The sequence below is a fragment of the Gigantopelta aegis genome, chromosome 15 (assembly GCF_016097555.1).
Source record: "Gigantopelta aegis isolate Gae_Host chromosome 15, Gae_host_genome, whole genome shotgun sequence".
In the NCBI taxonomy this organism is placed as follows: domain Eukaryota; kingdom Metazoa; phylum Mollusca; class Gastropoda; order Neomphalida; family Peltospiridae; genus Gigantopelta; species Gigantopelta aegis.
In genome coordinates this window covers 37704160-37720528 of record NC_054713.1, presented here as the reverse complement: position 1 = coordinate 37720528, position 16369 = coordinate 37704160, and the positions used below count along the sequence as shown (strand labels likewise).

Below are 16369 nucleotides of genomic sequence, written 5' to 3'. Positions count from 1 at the left end.
GAATCCGTGGAATTTTTTTGTCTACGGCCACGTTTTATATCCGGAATAGCAGCCAAATTCCTCCATTTGCCATAACTTTAAACGTTTTCAGAGCAAATAATCCGTGCAATATATCAATATATAGGTTTTGGGGATTGTAGAACATGAATATGACACTTACAAATAGCTTAAACTTTATACAGAGTCTCTGTGTGCATTTATGCACTAAAAATACGATATTTTACTGGAATTATTTTCAATAGTTTGATCGTACTTAGTAATTGGTTCATGTGCTCACCACATTTAATACAAGATGATGAAACAGGATGACACCATCCTATGAACCATGCTGTTTTATCTGCACAGTGTAGAGAGAACAACAAAAATAACTTATCCGCTAACCATGAGGACTATCCACAGGTTTACAAATACAAAACTGAAAATGTGTGGCCGCCTAACCAGCAGAATGACCAGGTATGTAATTTAACAACATACCACGGCCTTTGTTATAAAAGTTGTGGAGCACTGGCTGGAACGAGAAATATCCCAATGGGCCCAGCATTGGGGATCGATCCTAAACCAATCGCGCAACAAGCAAGCGCTTTACAACTGGGCTACGTCACGCCCCCACCCCCACCATAGAGTTGGTAGATCACTCGATGAGCTGTTTTTATCGTAGGATCAAATCTCATCTGAGCTTTCCCGCTCCAACCAGTGGCCCACGACAGGTAAATAAAATACTGTGGTGTGTGATGTCCTGTTTGTGGGATGGTGCATATAATGGAAAGATGTAACGCGTTTCCTTTGAAGACTACCTGTCAACATTATCAAATGTTTGACATCCAACAGCCGATGATTAATAAATCGACTACCTGTCAACATTATCCAATGTTTGACATCCAATAGCCGATGATTAATAAATCGACTACCTGTCAACATTATCCAATGTTTGACATCCAATAGCCGATGATTAATAAATCGACTACCTGTCAGCATTATCCATTTTGTTTTAGGCCAATATAAGGGACATTTTCTATGTATGACGCCTCGATGGTGTTCTCATTTTCGCCATCGAACTTAAGTCGGGTAGGTACATGAGTTCGCACCCCGAACCGACTCCCTCCCAGAACGAGTTTAACGTTTAAACGATGGGACACGATGAGTATCATGTAAGGCCACTACACCGACTTCTCTCTCACTAACCACTGACCCACTTTCGTGGACAGACAGTCCTGGTAGCATTAAGTCGTGTGTGCCCAGGACAGATGCTTGAACCGTAATTGGATAAAAGCACAAAATGCGTATAAACAAATATACATATGATAGGTGTATATATATATACTATATATCTATATATATATATATATATATACACTATCGTAAAGACAATCCATGTTAGCATTAGGATGGTTTGACTTCTTTTAGTTTAGTTTTAAAATTTCCCTGATTGGATATAAATAGGCAAACATGCGTATAAAGAGGGGTATATGACATAAAGGATGCTTGTGACGTTTTCTTTTATAACATATTTTATCTGAAGCCCCCTTGCTACTTTAGAGGAGAGGTGCCAGCAACACAGAAGGATTTTCTATTCGTATATATAACATATTCGTATATATATACACACCTGTGTCGGCCAACCGCTAAACTTGATTTGCCATTAAAATTACCTTTTTGTTTAGTAGGGCGGCTAACAAAATAACTGTGCACCTTTGGTTAAAAGCATGAAACTTGACACATTGACCCATTAAATTTTCAGATATGGACTCGCCAGCATCGCCCCCCTGGTGGCGAGGGAGGATCTACAAATATCTCCCACCCCCTTTTAGTAGGGCAGATAACACCCAATATTTGACTGAATGCATTGGGTGTTAGTTGCACCGCTAGTGCTAGTAAATGCAAATATTTGTTTGTGAACTTTGTGGGTATGTTTATTTCAATTTACATGTATATACTCTTCACATTTCAAAATATAAATGATGAATGGTTTTTTCTAGGTACATGTATATACTCTTCACATTTCAAAATATAAATGATAAATGTTTTTTTGCCATTATACAACTTTGATACTGGCCCTTTAATTGCTTCAAACTACGATCAAGAATAGTCCTTCTAACAAATATGTTTGCTACTTTTCAAATGGTCATTCGCGGCCATTTCAAGATAGAATACCCCCACAAAAAACAAGGGTACAAATTTCATAACAAAACTAATATATTCTATTCATTACTTTATTACCAGAAGCACAAAAATATGTCTTTAAAAAAGAAACTGAGACAGACATGGGTGATATGATTCGGTGAATTCCTTTCACGTCATATATCCATTACAGAGAGTCTACTTTACAATAATCAATCGACGCCGAGTAGGCACATCTTCAAACCGCGAGGGTACGACAACTGTCAGGGTCGCACTTGGCTAATTGTCACAAGAACATGGGAACTAAAACTTGAGGTACGACAGAAACAGAGCCGCGACCATTATGGCAACGGAGGACTTGACGGCCGTGGTACCAGCATACGCACCTGGAATAAAAACAATTTTTAAAATGTAGCAGTAGTAACAGTATGCAGCTGTATGTAAACACGCGCACACGCAGGTACGCACCGATAAACCATCCACCACCATTCCCCTACCCCCTCCCCCCAAAAACCCCACAAAAAACAGGAAAAACAACAACCCGACAAAAATATATATATATACACACAGTAAAGTACTTTTAGAACGAACACGCTTACAACAAACTACCGGTTAGAACGAACTGATTGTAAAGTCTCGTTGTTTCCCCCTATATAAGTGTTAATAAATTTTAATGTATAGGACGAACTATGTATAGCGAATTAACTGTTAAAACGAACCAATGTGTTTGTCAAAATTGTGAATTTCAGTGTAAATTAGTGTGTATACCGTGAACCGATCATAATTTTTTTTCATCTTATTTGTATCTTATCAGTCAGTAGCATTAACGGCAATGCATCCAAAACGACTGTACTGATATTGGTGATAATAAACGAAATTTTTTTTTAAAATCCCACTAATTTTTGTATTTAAATTTGAAAAATCCAAAATGGCCGACTTCATGAATGAAAAAGGCTAACTTCCGCGTATAACGAACTACTGCTATATCGAACCGATGTATCTGGTCCCTTGCTGTTCGTTATAAGAGTACTTTACTGTATATATATATATATATATATATATATATATATATATATATATATATATATACAAAGACACAAAGATGCGTCTCTCTCTCTCTCTCTCTCTCTCTCTCTCTCTCTCTCTCTCTCTCTCTCTCTCTCTCTCTCTCTCTCTCTCTCTGTATATGTGCTTTCGTAGCATGTGCTGATATACTAGCAAGACTCTACGACACGACAGAAAGACGTGGACCTAATGGGCGTCCATAACAAATAACGGAAACTCAAAGACAGACATGGACCTATTCCATAACAAATAATTCGAACCCGATTAAAAACTTTGACCTACTGGGCTTCCATAGCATATAATCCAAACCCGAAGAAAGACTTCGACCTAATGGACTTCCACGGGAAATATCAGGTTAGCCGAAACCCAAATATAGACATGGCCGTAATTAGCTTCCATAACAAAAAAAAAAAAAAAACAAAAAAAAACAAAACAAACCAACAACAACCCCACACCACAGCAGATAACCATAACATATAACCCAAACCGGAAGAAACGTTTGACATAATTGGCTTCCATATAGCTGGTAGCCAAAACCCAAATGGACTTGTCCGTAGTGGGCTCCCATAACAAATAACCCGAAGCCGAAGATAGACTTGCTTACAGTCAGCCTTGGCTTTGGCCAACGAATTTGTTGCCATGGTAGCCTGGGTTGCTGCTCCATCACACGCCTTCTCTGTACTGGGCGTCAGTTCCACACAGCTAGCGTACGCAAAGCCTTCCCTAAAATAAATTAAAATTTGTAGACTTCTCTGTAAGGCCAAAAAAATAATAATAATAATAATAATAATAATCATCATCATCATCATTATCGTCATCATCATCATCATCATCATCATCATAATAATAATAATGATGATAATAATAATCATAATCATAATCATAATCATAAAGGCATATTGTCACAGACCACTGGCCTACTACATGGCCTAACAAAGTATTACTTAAAATTATATATATTTGATTTGTCCCTAAATGTACTTTATTCAACCATCTACGTAACCACTATACTCCACTTATTAATGATATTTTGTAAAAATAATTGAATTATGGCAATGGTCCATAATTCAAAAACTAACATTGCTGAGAGGGTTGACATGGATTTCACTCCATCATGGTGTAGTTAAAGTGATGCAATAGCTAGATTTATTCTGTAAAAATTAATTAAATTTTTATTTATTATTCATTTTTAGAGAAATAAGGTCCTTAAATCTGTGACAGTATGGCTTTAATCATAATCATAATCATAATCATAATAAAGAAAGTCAGTTTCTGGTCAGACCAAAGTTTCAGAATTGATGCGGCGATGCTGCGGCTTTTTTTTTTCCTTTTTTTTTAAAGCATGGATTGCACAGAAAAGGCGGGCATATTTAATACCGAAATAAGGGAAATGAACGTCCTAGTTCATGCGCGATGGCATTTTGGTTCCAAATGCGATTTTACGTCATAGTAAGAAAAGTGAATAAATCGAGATCATACTGCGGGAAATTAAAAAAAAAAAATGTTGACGCGCGCGTTGACCAGAGACCAAACATTTATTTTGTTTGGCCTGATATTTAATGACATTTCTTTGACGATGTCTATCTCTAAGCAACTAAGACACAAGAGGGAGATTTAAAGAGATGAGCGAGAGTCACATGGGGCGGAATATCTACCTATTATGGGCTTCTTTTTTTCGTGAATAGTTTTTTTTTTTTTTTTTTATCATTCAAACATCGTTAAAAAAGGAAACATTTTAAAGGGACTATGATGAGTTTGCTGTATTGTAAAATGTTGCCGACTAATAAAATCTTTTAACGACTAAAATTACATAGTAATATGTTTCCTTGTTTAGAATATCAGTGTGTGTATATTTAGTGTGTTTCTGGTCGTCCTAATATTGGTAAGTAGCCCAAACAGATGTTTATAACCTGTTTTATCTTGACCATTCCTATTTGACAACTATCAACCCATGCAAAGGGAGAAGACAAGGGTTGTTACAGTAATTATATACACAATATATACACACATAATGCAGTTACTACTTTATAGACATAATTAATTATAATAATATATTCACAAGGACCTGGATATTGACAAGCATCTAGATAAGAGAGAGAGAGAGAGAAGAGAGAGAGAGAGAGAGAGAGAGAGAGAGAGAGAGAGAGAGAGAGACAGAGAGCGAGAGAGGAAGAGGGAGAAACGGGGACAGGGAAAGAGAGAGACAGACGGACGGACGGACGGACGGACGGACAGACAGACAGACAGACATAAGGAAGGAGATATAGAGAGATATATGATGAATGACATATGAAATAACCGACACTATTTTATACTAGTTACAAACCGTAGTCAGTGACTTCAATTAGTTTTTTTTTTAATGAGAAACTCTCTATGAAGAGCACCATTTATTTGCCCATTTAAATTTTAAAATATACAAAGCACTTTACATGCATTTCGTTGTGTCTTTCGTCGACGTGGTCCTGGCAAGCATAGCCGTTTGGAAGTTCAACTGGCACGTGCTGCACAGAGCATCAATGGCTGGGAAAAAACCATTTAAAAAATAATTTCGGAGATGTGAAATCATGGTGTTTCATATATGCACCATCCCACAGGTAGGATAGCACGGCCATTGATATACAAGTCATGGTGCACTGGCGGGAACGAGAAACAGCCCAATGAGCCCACCGACGGGGATCGATCCTAGATTGACCCAGAGACGGTTTAAGGATCCGCGGGACCTGTAGCACAAATAACAGCGGGCCTCCTTCCCAGGATATATTTAGAGAATAACTAACGAGCTACGAGGAATTACGGATTATCTGTCCCTCATGAATTAATGTTGTAAACCCGAGCCTCTGGCGAGGGTTTTACAGCATTAATTCATGAGGGACAGATAATCCGTAATTCCTCGTAGTGAGTTGGTTATTCTCTTTATTACCCATTGTCAATCTTTAACCATTTTAAAAGTATATTTACGTTCTCGCTGCTGTAACAAGGTCTACCAGCCATAACAATATATTCATACGCGCCGTTACCGGTGCACACACAACAGTATCCACAAAAGAATAGTTCCAAAAAACCCCAGTCAAAATAATAAAATAAAAACATTTTTAAACATTTGTACATATATTTTGTTTATTAATTTTTGAAATGGTCTTTTTAATTCCGTAAATGTTCGTATCGTAAAAAAATATTTGAAGTTCGTAGTAATAGTTTGACCGATGAACGGAATCATGAATGAACAAAACGTAGTCCCGGCAGTATGTAATTGCCAATCAAATCTTGTCTTTTTAAAGCCAGCCAATCAGTGACTGTAGAAGCAATCTGCACACTGTGCAGAGATCGAAAAAATATTACCCCGTATATTTGAGCCCATATGGGTAATAAATATATTTTACAACCCCTTTGGGCAGAGGGAAAAAATTACCTGGGGAAAATAAATGTACACATCACCGCGGGGCCCCCTGAAGCGCGGGACCCGTAGCACGTGCTACATGTGCTACTGAAATATAGCGGCTCTGGATTGACGGCGCATCAAGCGAGCACATTACCACAGGCCTACGTCCCCCACCCCCCCCCCCCCCCCCCCCCCCCACCCCGCCACTTCATAGGCAAATATAGGATCCTAGATCGACCGCGCATCAAGCATCAAGCTTCACCATTGGGCTCAGTCCCGCCAACCATGGAAGAGTATGAAAAAATAACAAGACCAAGAAGTGCCAATCTAATTAAAACTAGCTCCACTATTACATGCGGATCTAACAGCAGCCCGCTGGAGCTCATGTCCACCAATCACAATCTAATTAAAACTAGCTCCACTATTGCATGCGGATCTAACAGCAGCCCGTTTGAGCTCATGTCCACCAATCACAATCTAATTAAAACTAGCTCCACTATTGCATGCGGATCTAACAGCAGCCCGCTGGAGCTCATGTCCACCAATCACAATCTAATTAAAACTAGCTCCACTATTGCATGCGGATCTAATAGCAGCCCGCTGAAGCTCATGTCCACCAATCACAATCTAATTAAAATTAGCTCCACTATTACATGCGGATCTAACAGCAGCCCGCTGGAGCTCATGTCCACCAATCACAATCTAATTAAAACTAGCTCCACTATTACATGCGGATCTAACAGCAGCCCGTTGGAGCTCATGTCCACCAATCACAATCTAATTAAAACTAGCTCCACTATTACATGCGGATCTAACAGCAGCCCGTTGGAGCTCATGTCCACCAATCACAATCTAATTAAAACTAGCTCCACTATTACATGCGGATCTAACAGCAGCCCGCTGGAGCTCATGTCCAGCAATAACAATCTAATTAAAATTAGCTCCACTATTACATGCGGATCTAACAGCAACCCGCTGGAGCTCATGTCCACCAGTCACAATCTAATTAAAACTAGCTCCACTATTACATGCGGATCTAACAGCAGCCCGTTGGAGCTCATGTCCAGTTGACCTTTCATTCGACCAATCAAAGCCTTACTTGCAAAATCATGCCAGTGATTTGAAAAGAATTTGAAAACATTCGGGGTTATGCCGAGGGTATACGAAATGATTCGGGTTAATTACGAAGTATGCCGGAAACTAATTTCAATATAACATTTTATATAAAATTCGTTTCAAAACGAAAAAAAACAACAACCCGTGATGATATAGCCATAAAATCTGTTCATACCATTATACAATCCTGAGTTTATTACTGCACTTTTCCCCCTGTTTTTTTTCAATGTTGAAGTAGACCAACAAATTCGCATATTGCATAAATAGTCTCGCCCGATATTTTTAGAATTTGTATGCTCCCGAATAACGCTATAAAAGGCGAACTGTAATTGGTCGATATTTAAATTGTTATTCATTTTCAGTTGCGCATTCAGTATTTACTTTCGATGAAGACGGACGTCAGCCCTTGCTCTCTCGATCTGCCCCCCCACCTGGGGGGATTGCTCAAGTCATACGGAATGTTGTTGGAATACCGGGTATCGTACACCGGGTCACGGGCCTCCGTGACCTTGGTGTACGGGAACCCACCATCTCCGAAGAGAGGAAGATATAGGAAGAGGAAAAGCGCGCCAGGGAAGGAACAGGGGGGGCCAAAGCCAGCGGCTAAACCGCTGGTGGCGGCTCCTTCTGTGAAACCGCCCACAGCCCAGCCTACGACCGAGAGGAAGAAGTTGGACAAGCTCCCGACAGAAACCACACGGCCGACTACGCCACCGCCAACTCCGTTCGAACCCATGTTCCCGGAGTTGGCGACCAGGCACCCTATTCGTCACTCTACTTCAACTCCGGAATTTAACCGTGCTACCAAGGAGGAGCACGACCGGAGTTCGGCCCTACCCGCCGTTGGAAAGAGGAAGGCCGAGACGACTGCGACCACCACCAGCAGGGACCCTCCCCAACAACCGCCGCCGCCCCCCCAAAGGGGCGGAACCAGTGGAAGGCACTCAAGCCTGGACGCTCCACGGCCACCTGAACAAACGATATGGCAAGTGCTACAGGATGGATATCACTCGGCCTGAAGACTTTCTCTGCCCCCCTTCCGAACATGGATTTAGGAAAATCCCTAACGGCGAGGGAGAATACGAAAACCATATCATCAGCCTAAACGACGGAATCAGCTGTTTGTTAGTGACACACCGCAAGGGACAACTCTACAACCAGGCTCTGCTGATCGCCCAGATGGATAACGTCTCAATCCATCGCATCCTGAAGAAGATCTTCGGAGGTGATCAGTACCCTAAGGCTGCCAAAGTCCTAGGCACACCAGAGTTCCACCAGTTCCTGCCCAACTATGATTCCAGAGTTTGGCTCTCCTCGCCGTAGTCACCAATCTCCCACCAATCTCCTACCAACCTTTTCCTCCGTGAGTACCAACCTTTTTTATTGGGCTAGTTAGACTTTAAACGTTTTGGAAGCAGTTCTAAATTCTTATGTTTATTTTTTTATAAGTAGTCTAACGCATTTTATTTTGGCGCCCGTTCAATTGCTCAAAATCACCTTAAAACTTTTCGGCCGAGCAGTCTTAAACATTTTTGGCTAAAATTTTAGAGTCCAGACATGTATCGGTATGCAGTACTCTTTGTAGACTTAGGTAAAAAACAGGCTTCACCGAGGAATCGAAATTCAGCCAATCAGAACACGGCTCCCACTCGGTGTTACTTCTTGTTTATGAAGTGTCTGCTAGTCGGTCCGCGCTAACTAAATGGCTTTTTTCCAAATTCCGCCCACTTCAAACTTACCCCCCCCCCCCCCCCTGCTCCGGAGTCAGTCACTGGCGAAGTCAGAGGCTAATTCCGCAGTGGGCGTGCCTGAACCTTCGTGGATAGGGGCACGTAAATACAGTTACCCATACCCATAAATTGTTATTTATAGATGAAATGTCACCTGTACATGGGAGTCCATGCAATGCTGTTAGATCTACCAGTAGAGCTAATTTTAATCAGATTGAAAAAAAAAAAATGATTACGAAGCTTACTGCATGTTGTTGATATGGCATCAACGTCGGTCTTCAGGGTTCCAGAAGCACTAAATTGGGTTGCGGGGGCGTTGACGCCAGTTGCACAACCTGCACCACTGGCGGCCACCAGACAAGCGACAAACTTCTTGATCGCCCTGCCAGCAAAAGAAAGGAATGTTAGTTCAAGTTAAGTTTGTTTTGTTTAACGACACCACTCGATCATATTGATTAATTAATTATCGGCTGTTGGATGCCAGACATTTGGTAATTCAGACAAGTTTTGGTGTGTGTTTTTTTTTTTTTTTTTTTTTTTTTAACGACACCACTGGAGCACATTGATTAATTAATAATGGGCTATTGGAGGAGAACCCAGTACCTACCAGCCTTATGTCCCATGACGTAATCAAAAGGACACCCCTTTTCTTTCAGGAAAGTTAAAGTTTGTTTTGTTTAACGACACCACTGGAGCACATTGATTAATTAATCATCGGCTATTGGATGTCAAACATTTGGTAATTTTTTATTAGTAGTAAGGGATTTTTTATATACACTTTCCCATAAACAGAAAAGCACATACCACTGCCTTTGACTAGTTGTGGTGTACTAGTTGGAACGAGGGGAAAAAAACCAATCAGTCGAATGGATCCACCGAGGTGGTTCGATCCTGCGACGCAAGCACCTCAAGTGAGCACTCAGCTGACTGAGCTAAATTCCGCCTCTGTTAGTTTAATGAATGAATGAATTAATTAATTAATGTTTAACGACACCCCAGCATAAAAATACATATCGGTTATTGGTTGTCGAACGAAGGTAAGTATAAAAAAAACCCGAAAAACATGCGGATCCAGGTTTTTTCGATCCTGCGACGTAAGCACCTCAAGTACTTAAATGGTGAATGAAAATTAAAATAAGTGGGAAAATTTTGTTCATTATGAGCAGTTTCATGTCGGGGAGAGGGGGGCAATATCTGTTTACATGTAATAACGCCTCATCACATTTTAAACAACAGCTATTTGGTGACTAACATTCGAAAAGAAAAAACAAAACAAATTGCATATGGCAACCCTCCCCCTAAGATAATACGTCCTCTGTAGGTACTCTTAGAATCGAGGGGCCGGACGTAACACAGAGGTAAATCGCTCGCTTGATACGTGGTCGGTTTGGGATCGATCCCCCTCAGTCGGCCCACTGGGCTATTTCTCGTTCCAGCCAGTGAACCACCACTGGTATACCAAAGGCCGTGATATGTGCTATCCTGGCCATGGGATGGTGCATATAAAAGATCCCTTGCTACAAATGGAAAGATGTAACGGGTTTCCTATCTTGTACTATATATGTCAAAATTACCAAATGTTTGACATCCAGTAGCCGATGATTAATAATCAATGTGCTCTAGTGGTTTCGTTAAACAAACAAACTTCGTAGGGTCAAAACACTTCAGGGGATCCAGTCTCTGGATGCGTTTTTTCCCCGTCCCAACCAGAGCCCCACAACTGGTATATCAAAGGCTGTGGTATTTTCAGAAACAATCCATCCGACCAAAATAATATATAATAAAAGAAAATACATCACCTTCAGAAATAAATAAATACACTATATCATCATCTTCATCATGATCATCACTAACATCATCGTCGTCGTCATCGCCATCATCATCATCATCACTAACATCAACATCATCATCATCACTAACATCATCATTATCATCAGTAACATCATTATCACTATCAACATCATCATCATCATCACTAACATCATCATCATCACTAGCATCATCATCGTCGTCATCGTCATCATCACTGTCATCATCATCGTCATCATCATCACTAACATCATCATTAATCGGCGTCGTCATCATCATAACTATCATCATCATCGTCGTCATCATCATCATCATCACTAACATCATCATCATCATCGTCGACAGCATCGTCATCATCACTAACATCACCATCGTCATCATCATCATTGTCGTCGTCATCACTAACATCATCATCATCATCAACACCGTCACCATTATCATCATCACCACAGTCGACATTATCATCATCATTACTAAAATCACCATTATCACTAACATAACCATCATCGTCATCATCGTTATCATCATCATTATCATCATCATTACCATCTTCATCGACATCACCATCAGCAGCAGCAGCAGCAGCAACCTCATCATCATCGTCACCATTAATTTAATATACTCACGCGCACTTTGCGGGATCATCAGTAGCTGCGCCTTTCTCGGTGGTGTAGGTGTCTGCGCATGCGTCGCAGGTTTCACTTCGAATAGTCTGGACCAATCCTGTAAGAAAATGGAGGGTCTACTGGATAAGTCATGGGACTGAAGGCTGGTAGGTACTTGGTTCGCCTCCAGGTACCGGTTCCCACCCATAGCAACGTTAATAACTCAATAGATAGAGGTACGTTAACTTTACCCCGGTGGATCCATTCAACTGACTGGAGTTTTCTCGTTCCAGCTAGTGCACCACAACTGGTATATCAAAGGCCATTGTATGTGCTATCCTGTCTGTGGGATGGTGCATATAAAAGATGCCTTGCTACTAGTGGAGAAATGTAGCGGGTTTCCCCACTAACATTATATGTCAAAATTACCAAATGTTTGACATTCAATAGCCGATGACTAATAAATCAATGTGCTCCAGTGGTGTCGTTAACAAAACAAACTTGAACTTTAATATGCAACTGTTGTTAAAAAGGCGCCGTTAGCCAAAAAAAACACCCCATCATACAATGATACAGAACGCAGGACTGTTGTGAGAGTCGTTATAGATTTGAAACTTAAAAGTTTTTATACGAGTGTAGCATTATTTAACATATAATTATATTCGTTTCATCGGTTTCCTGTTGACGCAAACGGACTATGGTGGCTAGGGTCAGCGGGTTTAAGGACTATATATAAATATTTCAGAATATTGTCATCGTTGTATTGTACCCGAAACGCAAAACTGGTTGTCGAATAGTATATACATTGGTTGTTACATTAACAACTCTCACCCGTAAAGGGGATCTTGTCACATTAGGCCCTGCCCCCAGGTACAGTAACGCGGAGATTCGCGTCATTAGGCCCCCGCCTCCAAGCACCGTATGGCGGAGTTTCGTGACATTAGGCCCCGCCTCCAAGTACCGTATGGCGGAATTTCGTGACATTAAGCCACGCCTTCATGGATAATCATGTACTACATTTATTTTTTATTTATTTTAATCTCAGAAAACAATTATTGTTACAGGTTTATCATGACCATAATCATAGTTGTCAGAAACGGCGTCCTATAGACAAGGCACTGGATAGTTTGCTTTGTTTAACGACACCACTGGAACACATTGATTAATTAATTATCGGCTATTGGATATCATATTTTTAGTAATTATGAGAGGAAACCCGCAACATTTTTGCTAATACAGCAAGGGATCTTTTATATGTACTTTCCCACAGACAGGCAGACGCATACCACGGCCTTTGTCCAGTTATGGTGCACTAGTTGGAACGAGAAAAAACCAATCAGTTGAATGGATCCACCGACGTGGTTCGATCCTGCGACGCAAGCACCTCGAGTGAGAACTCAACCGACTGAGGCACTGGGTAGAGTTAAAGCTAAAGCTTGTTTTGTTTAACGACACCACTAGAGCACATTGATTAATTAATCATTGGCTATTGGATATGCATGGGATAGGGATTCATACAATCAACCACCATTTTGCCAAATTTCCCATTCGACTCTACATTGTGCAGAGATACGGTCTCAATCCTGATTATGGTTTTGACGTTCAAATTTAGCCTATTGACCAATTCCACGGGACCGGCCTCGGTGGCATCGGTGGCGTCGAGGTTAGGCCATCGGTCTACAGGCCTATGTAGCGACAGCGAGTTTCCTTTAAAAAACAGTGTCAGAATGACCATATGTTTAACGTCCAATAGCCGATGATAAGATAAAAAAATCAATGTGCTCTAGTGGCGTCGTTAAATAAAACAAACGTTTTTAATTTCACGGTTCTTCGGTGGATCCGTTCAACTGATCTTTTTTCTCGTTCCATCCAGTGTATCACAACTTGTCAAAGCTTGTGGTATGTGCTTTTTTTGTCTGTGGGAAAGTGCATATAAAAGACTCCTTGCTGTATTAGAAAAACTGTGGCGGGTTTCCTCTGGTGACTACGATTCAGAATTACCAAATGTTTGACACCCAATAGCCGATGATTAATTAATCAATGTGTTCTAGTGGTGTCGTTAAACAAAACAAACTATAACTGTAACATTAATTCCACAGTCATTAAAAGACGGAATAAACAATCTTAATCTCTCTCCAAAACACAACACAACACAGCTAGCAAAAAGATGTTACTATTGCTACTAAAAACATTAATATTCAACTGTTCTTGATACTATTCGCAAGTTAAACATTATAACTCCAATACTTTAATCCTAAAACTAAATCGGAGACGTACAACAAGATAATATATAAACAACAAAGTATTTAACTGCAAAATAGTTATTGTAGTTGTATCATCTTAAGAATACAGATTCAATATTCTTTTTGTTAAAGGCGAATAGCAATTAAAAACAAAACTGAACATAACACTAAAGTAATGAACTAATCTATGAACGACAAAGCTATGTAAACAATTTCCTATAACAACATTATGAAAAAAATATTATTTATTACAGCAAAAACATTTTTTTTTCAAATGGTTGTTACTTTAAATTAACTAAATTGAGTCATTTGTCACGTTTTGATAATTAATAATTCATATAATATTTTAAAATTATAACTCCGCAATTGCACATAGTACCATTATGATTTTGGGCCCCGTGTTTACAGTTCAGTATATTAGAATAAAAATTATGAATCTTAAAATAACGAACCTGCGAGCACCACAAAGAAATACAGAGCGTTCATCTTGAGTCTGTTAGCTGATTCGACTTCTGAATCGTTTTAAAACCGATTTTAACCGCCTCAAACCGCTGGAGTGTCTGGTGCGTCATATCTTGTGATATTTATACACTTATGTTGCTAAGAAATATGTTACATATAAACACAGTTGTGGTAAGGGGGTGTACTTGGTTAGTTTTGACGACAACTATTGCTGTGTCATCATTTAAAGAAATGCATAGTTGCTAGGAGATGTTATACAACTCACTGCTTCTAAGGGGTGGAGCGTAGTGCATGTATATGTCAGTTTTGACAACTATTGCTGTGTCATCATTTAAAGAAATGTATAGTTGCTATGAGCTGTTATACAACTCACTGCTTCTAAGGGGTGGAGCGTAGTTCGTGTATATGTCAGTTTTGACGACAACTACTTTTGTGTCATCATTTAAAGAAAGGCATAGTTGCTAGGAGATATTACACAACTCACTGCTTCTAAGGGGTGGGGCTTAGTTGATGTACGTGCCAGTTTTGACGCCAAATAGTTGTCTGTCATCATTTAAAGAAAGGTGTAGTTGCTGGGAGATATTATAGAACCCACAACTGCTAAGGGGTGGGGCTTAGTTAAAAAAAACAAGTTTGCTGTCTTTCTTATAGTTAGTTATTTTTGATTGGCTAAAAACTAGTGATAATGGCGTCTCCGGGATTAATAATAAATGTGTTATGAATGTCATTAAAGAAACTGTGATGTTCGGTTATGTCTATGCTATAGCAATAAGGTTGTTAGGGTAAACATCGACATGTGGCTATATACGAAATTATCTTGCACTGAATGCATGGGGTAACATTCGTCTTTCTTATTAATCATGCATGCCCAACATAATTATAAAGCGATAGTTTTGTCTTTTTCTATGTTTTTGTTTTAAAATACATATTTATTTATTAGTCCCAAACCAATATGTCATGTTGCTTTAAACGGACAGACCCTAGTTTCAACCCGTGAAAATTAACACTAAGTTTAGTTAATCTACAAACCTGTAACACATGTGGATAAAGTTACAATAGAGTGAAACATGAGTCTGTGACTTTGAAATAGTGAAATACCCTCTGAAAATAGACTAAAATTCAACTCCATAACTATTAATTCTCAGACGCACGTGCGTTTTTAAAAATATGAGAAATGCATTTTGTGATATGAAAAAAACACTTCTAATGTACGGAAATTGATAATCTAAACAATAAAATCTAACTAAAGTATGATATAAGTTACCAAAAGCGGTTATAATAGTCAAAAATATGCGTTAGTGTTTAAAAACTAGGGTATGCCCCTTTAAGCTCATGGTCCTGCAGTCGACATACATGCACTTTATAAAAAGACTAAGAAAATATAAAGAAAGGGTTTAAACAGTCGCTCGCCAAAATCGCCAAATGTGAAATAAAGTTCAAGTCGGCGAATATATCTCATTACTAATTCGCTAAAAAGCTCATCCGAAAATCGCCTATTGTTTACAGATGTTCCGTGATATTTGCAGCTTTGCTAAATAAAACTTGAATTTGGCGACAAATGGTCTTTAATCTGAGCAAATTCGACACATTGCTAATAATTGTATTGGCTTCAGCCTAAACCCTGTAAAGACATGAGGCCGGATTTAAAAAGCCAATTTTTGTCTTGAACGCGCGTGACTACACACATGTACTGTCCTTAAAGGCATATTGTCACAGATCACTGACCTATTTAATGGCCTAACAAAGTATTACCCGAACAGAAATAATTCGATTTGTCCCTAAATGTACTATATTCAACCATCTTCATAACCACCATATTCCATTTATTAATGATATTTTGTA

At 39.5% G+C, this 16369-nt stretch overlaps 1 protein-coding gene and 2 long non-coding RNA genes across 3 annotated transcripts in view; all 3 read right to left on the bottom strand.

Moving 5' to 3' along the window:
- Positions 1-5694, bottom strand: part of LOC121390146 — a 29279-nt gene extending 23585 nt beyond the window's left edge. Inside the window, exon 1 of the mRNA XM_041521894.1 lies at positions 5613-5694. Coding sequence (XP_041377828.1) covers positions 5613-5656 — 44 coding nt within the window. The 5' untranslated portion in view covers positions 5657-5694. The remainder of the gene's footprint in view (positions 1-5612) is intronic.
- LOC121390148 lies at positions 2197-3906 on the bottom strand. Its single transcript, XR_005960169.1, has 2 exons — positions 3788-3906; positions 2197-2504 (listed from the first exon to the last, which is right to left on the bottom strand). It is a non-coding gene; the product is annotated as an uncharacterized LOC121390148 (long non-coding RNA).
- A 4013-nt stretch (positions 5695-9707) lies between the features above and the next one.
- On the bottom strand, positions 9708-14651 carry LOC121390147. The gene is made up of 3 exons (XR_005960168.1): positions 14518-14651; positions 11844-11940; positions 9708-9790 (listed from the first exon to the last, which is right to left on the bottom strand). It is a non-coding gene; the product is annotated as an uncharacterized LOC121390147 (long non-coding RNA).
- Positions 14652-16369: the final 1718 nt, after the last annotated feature.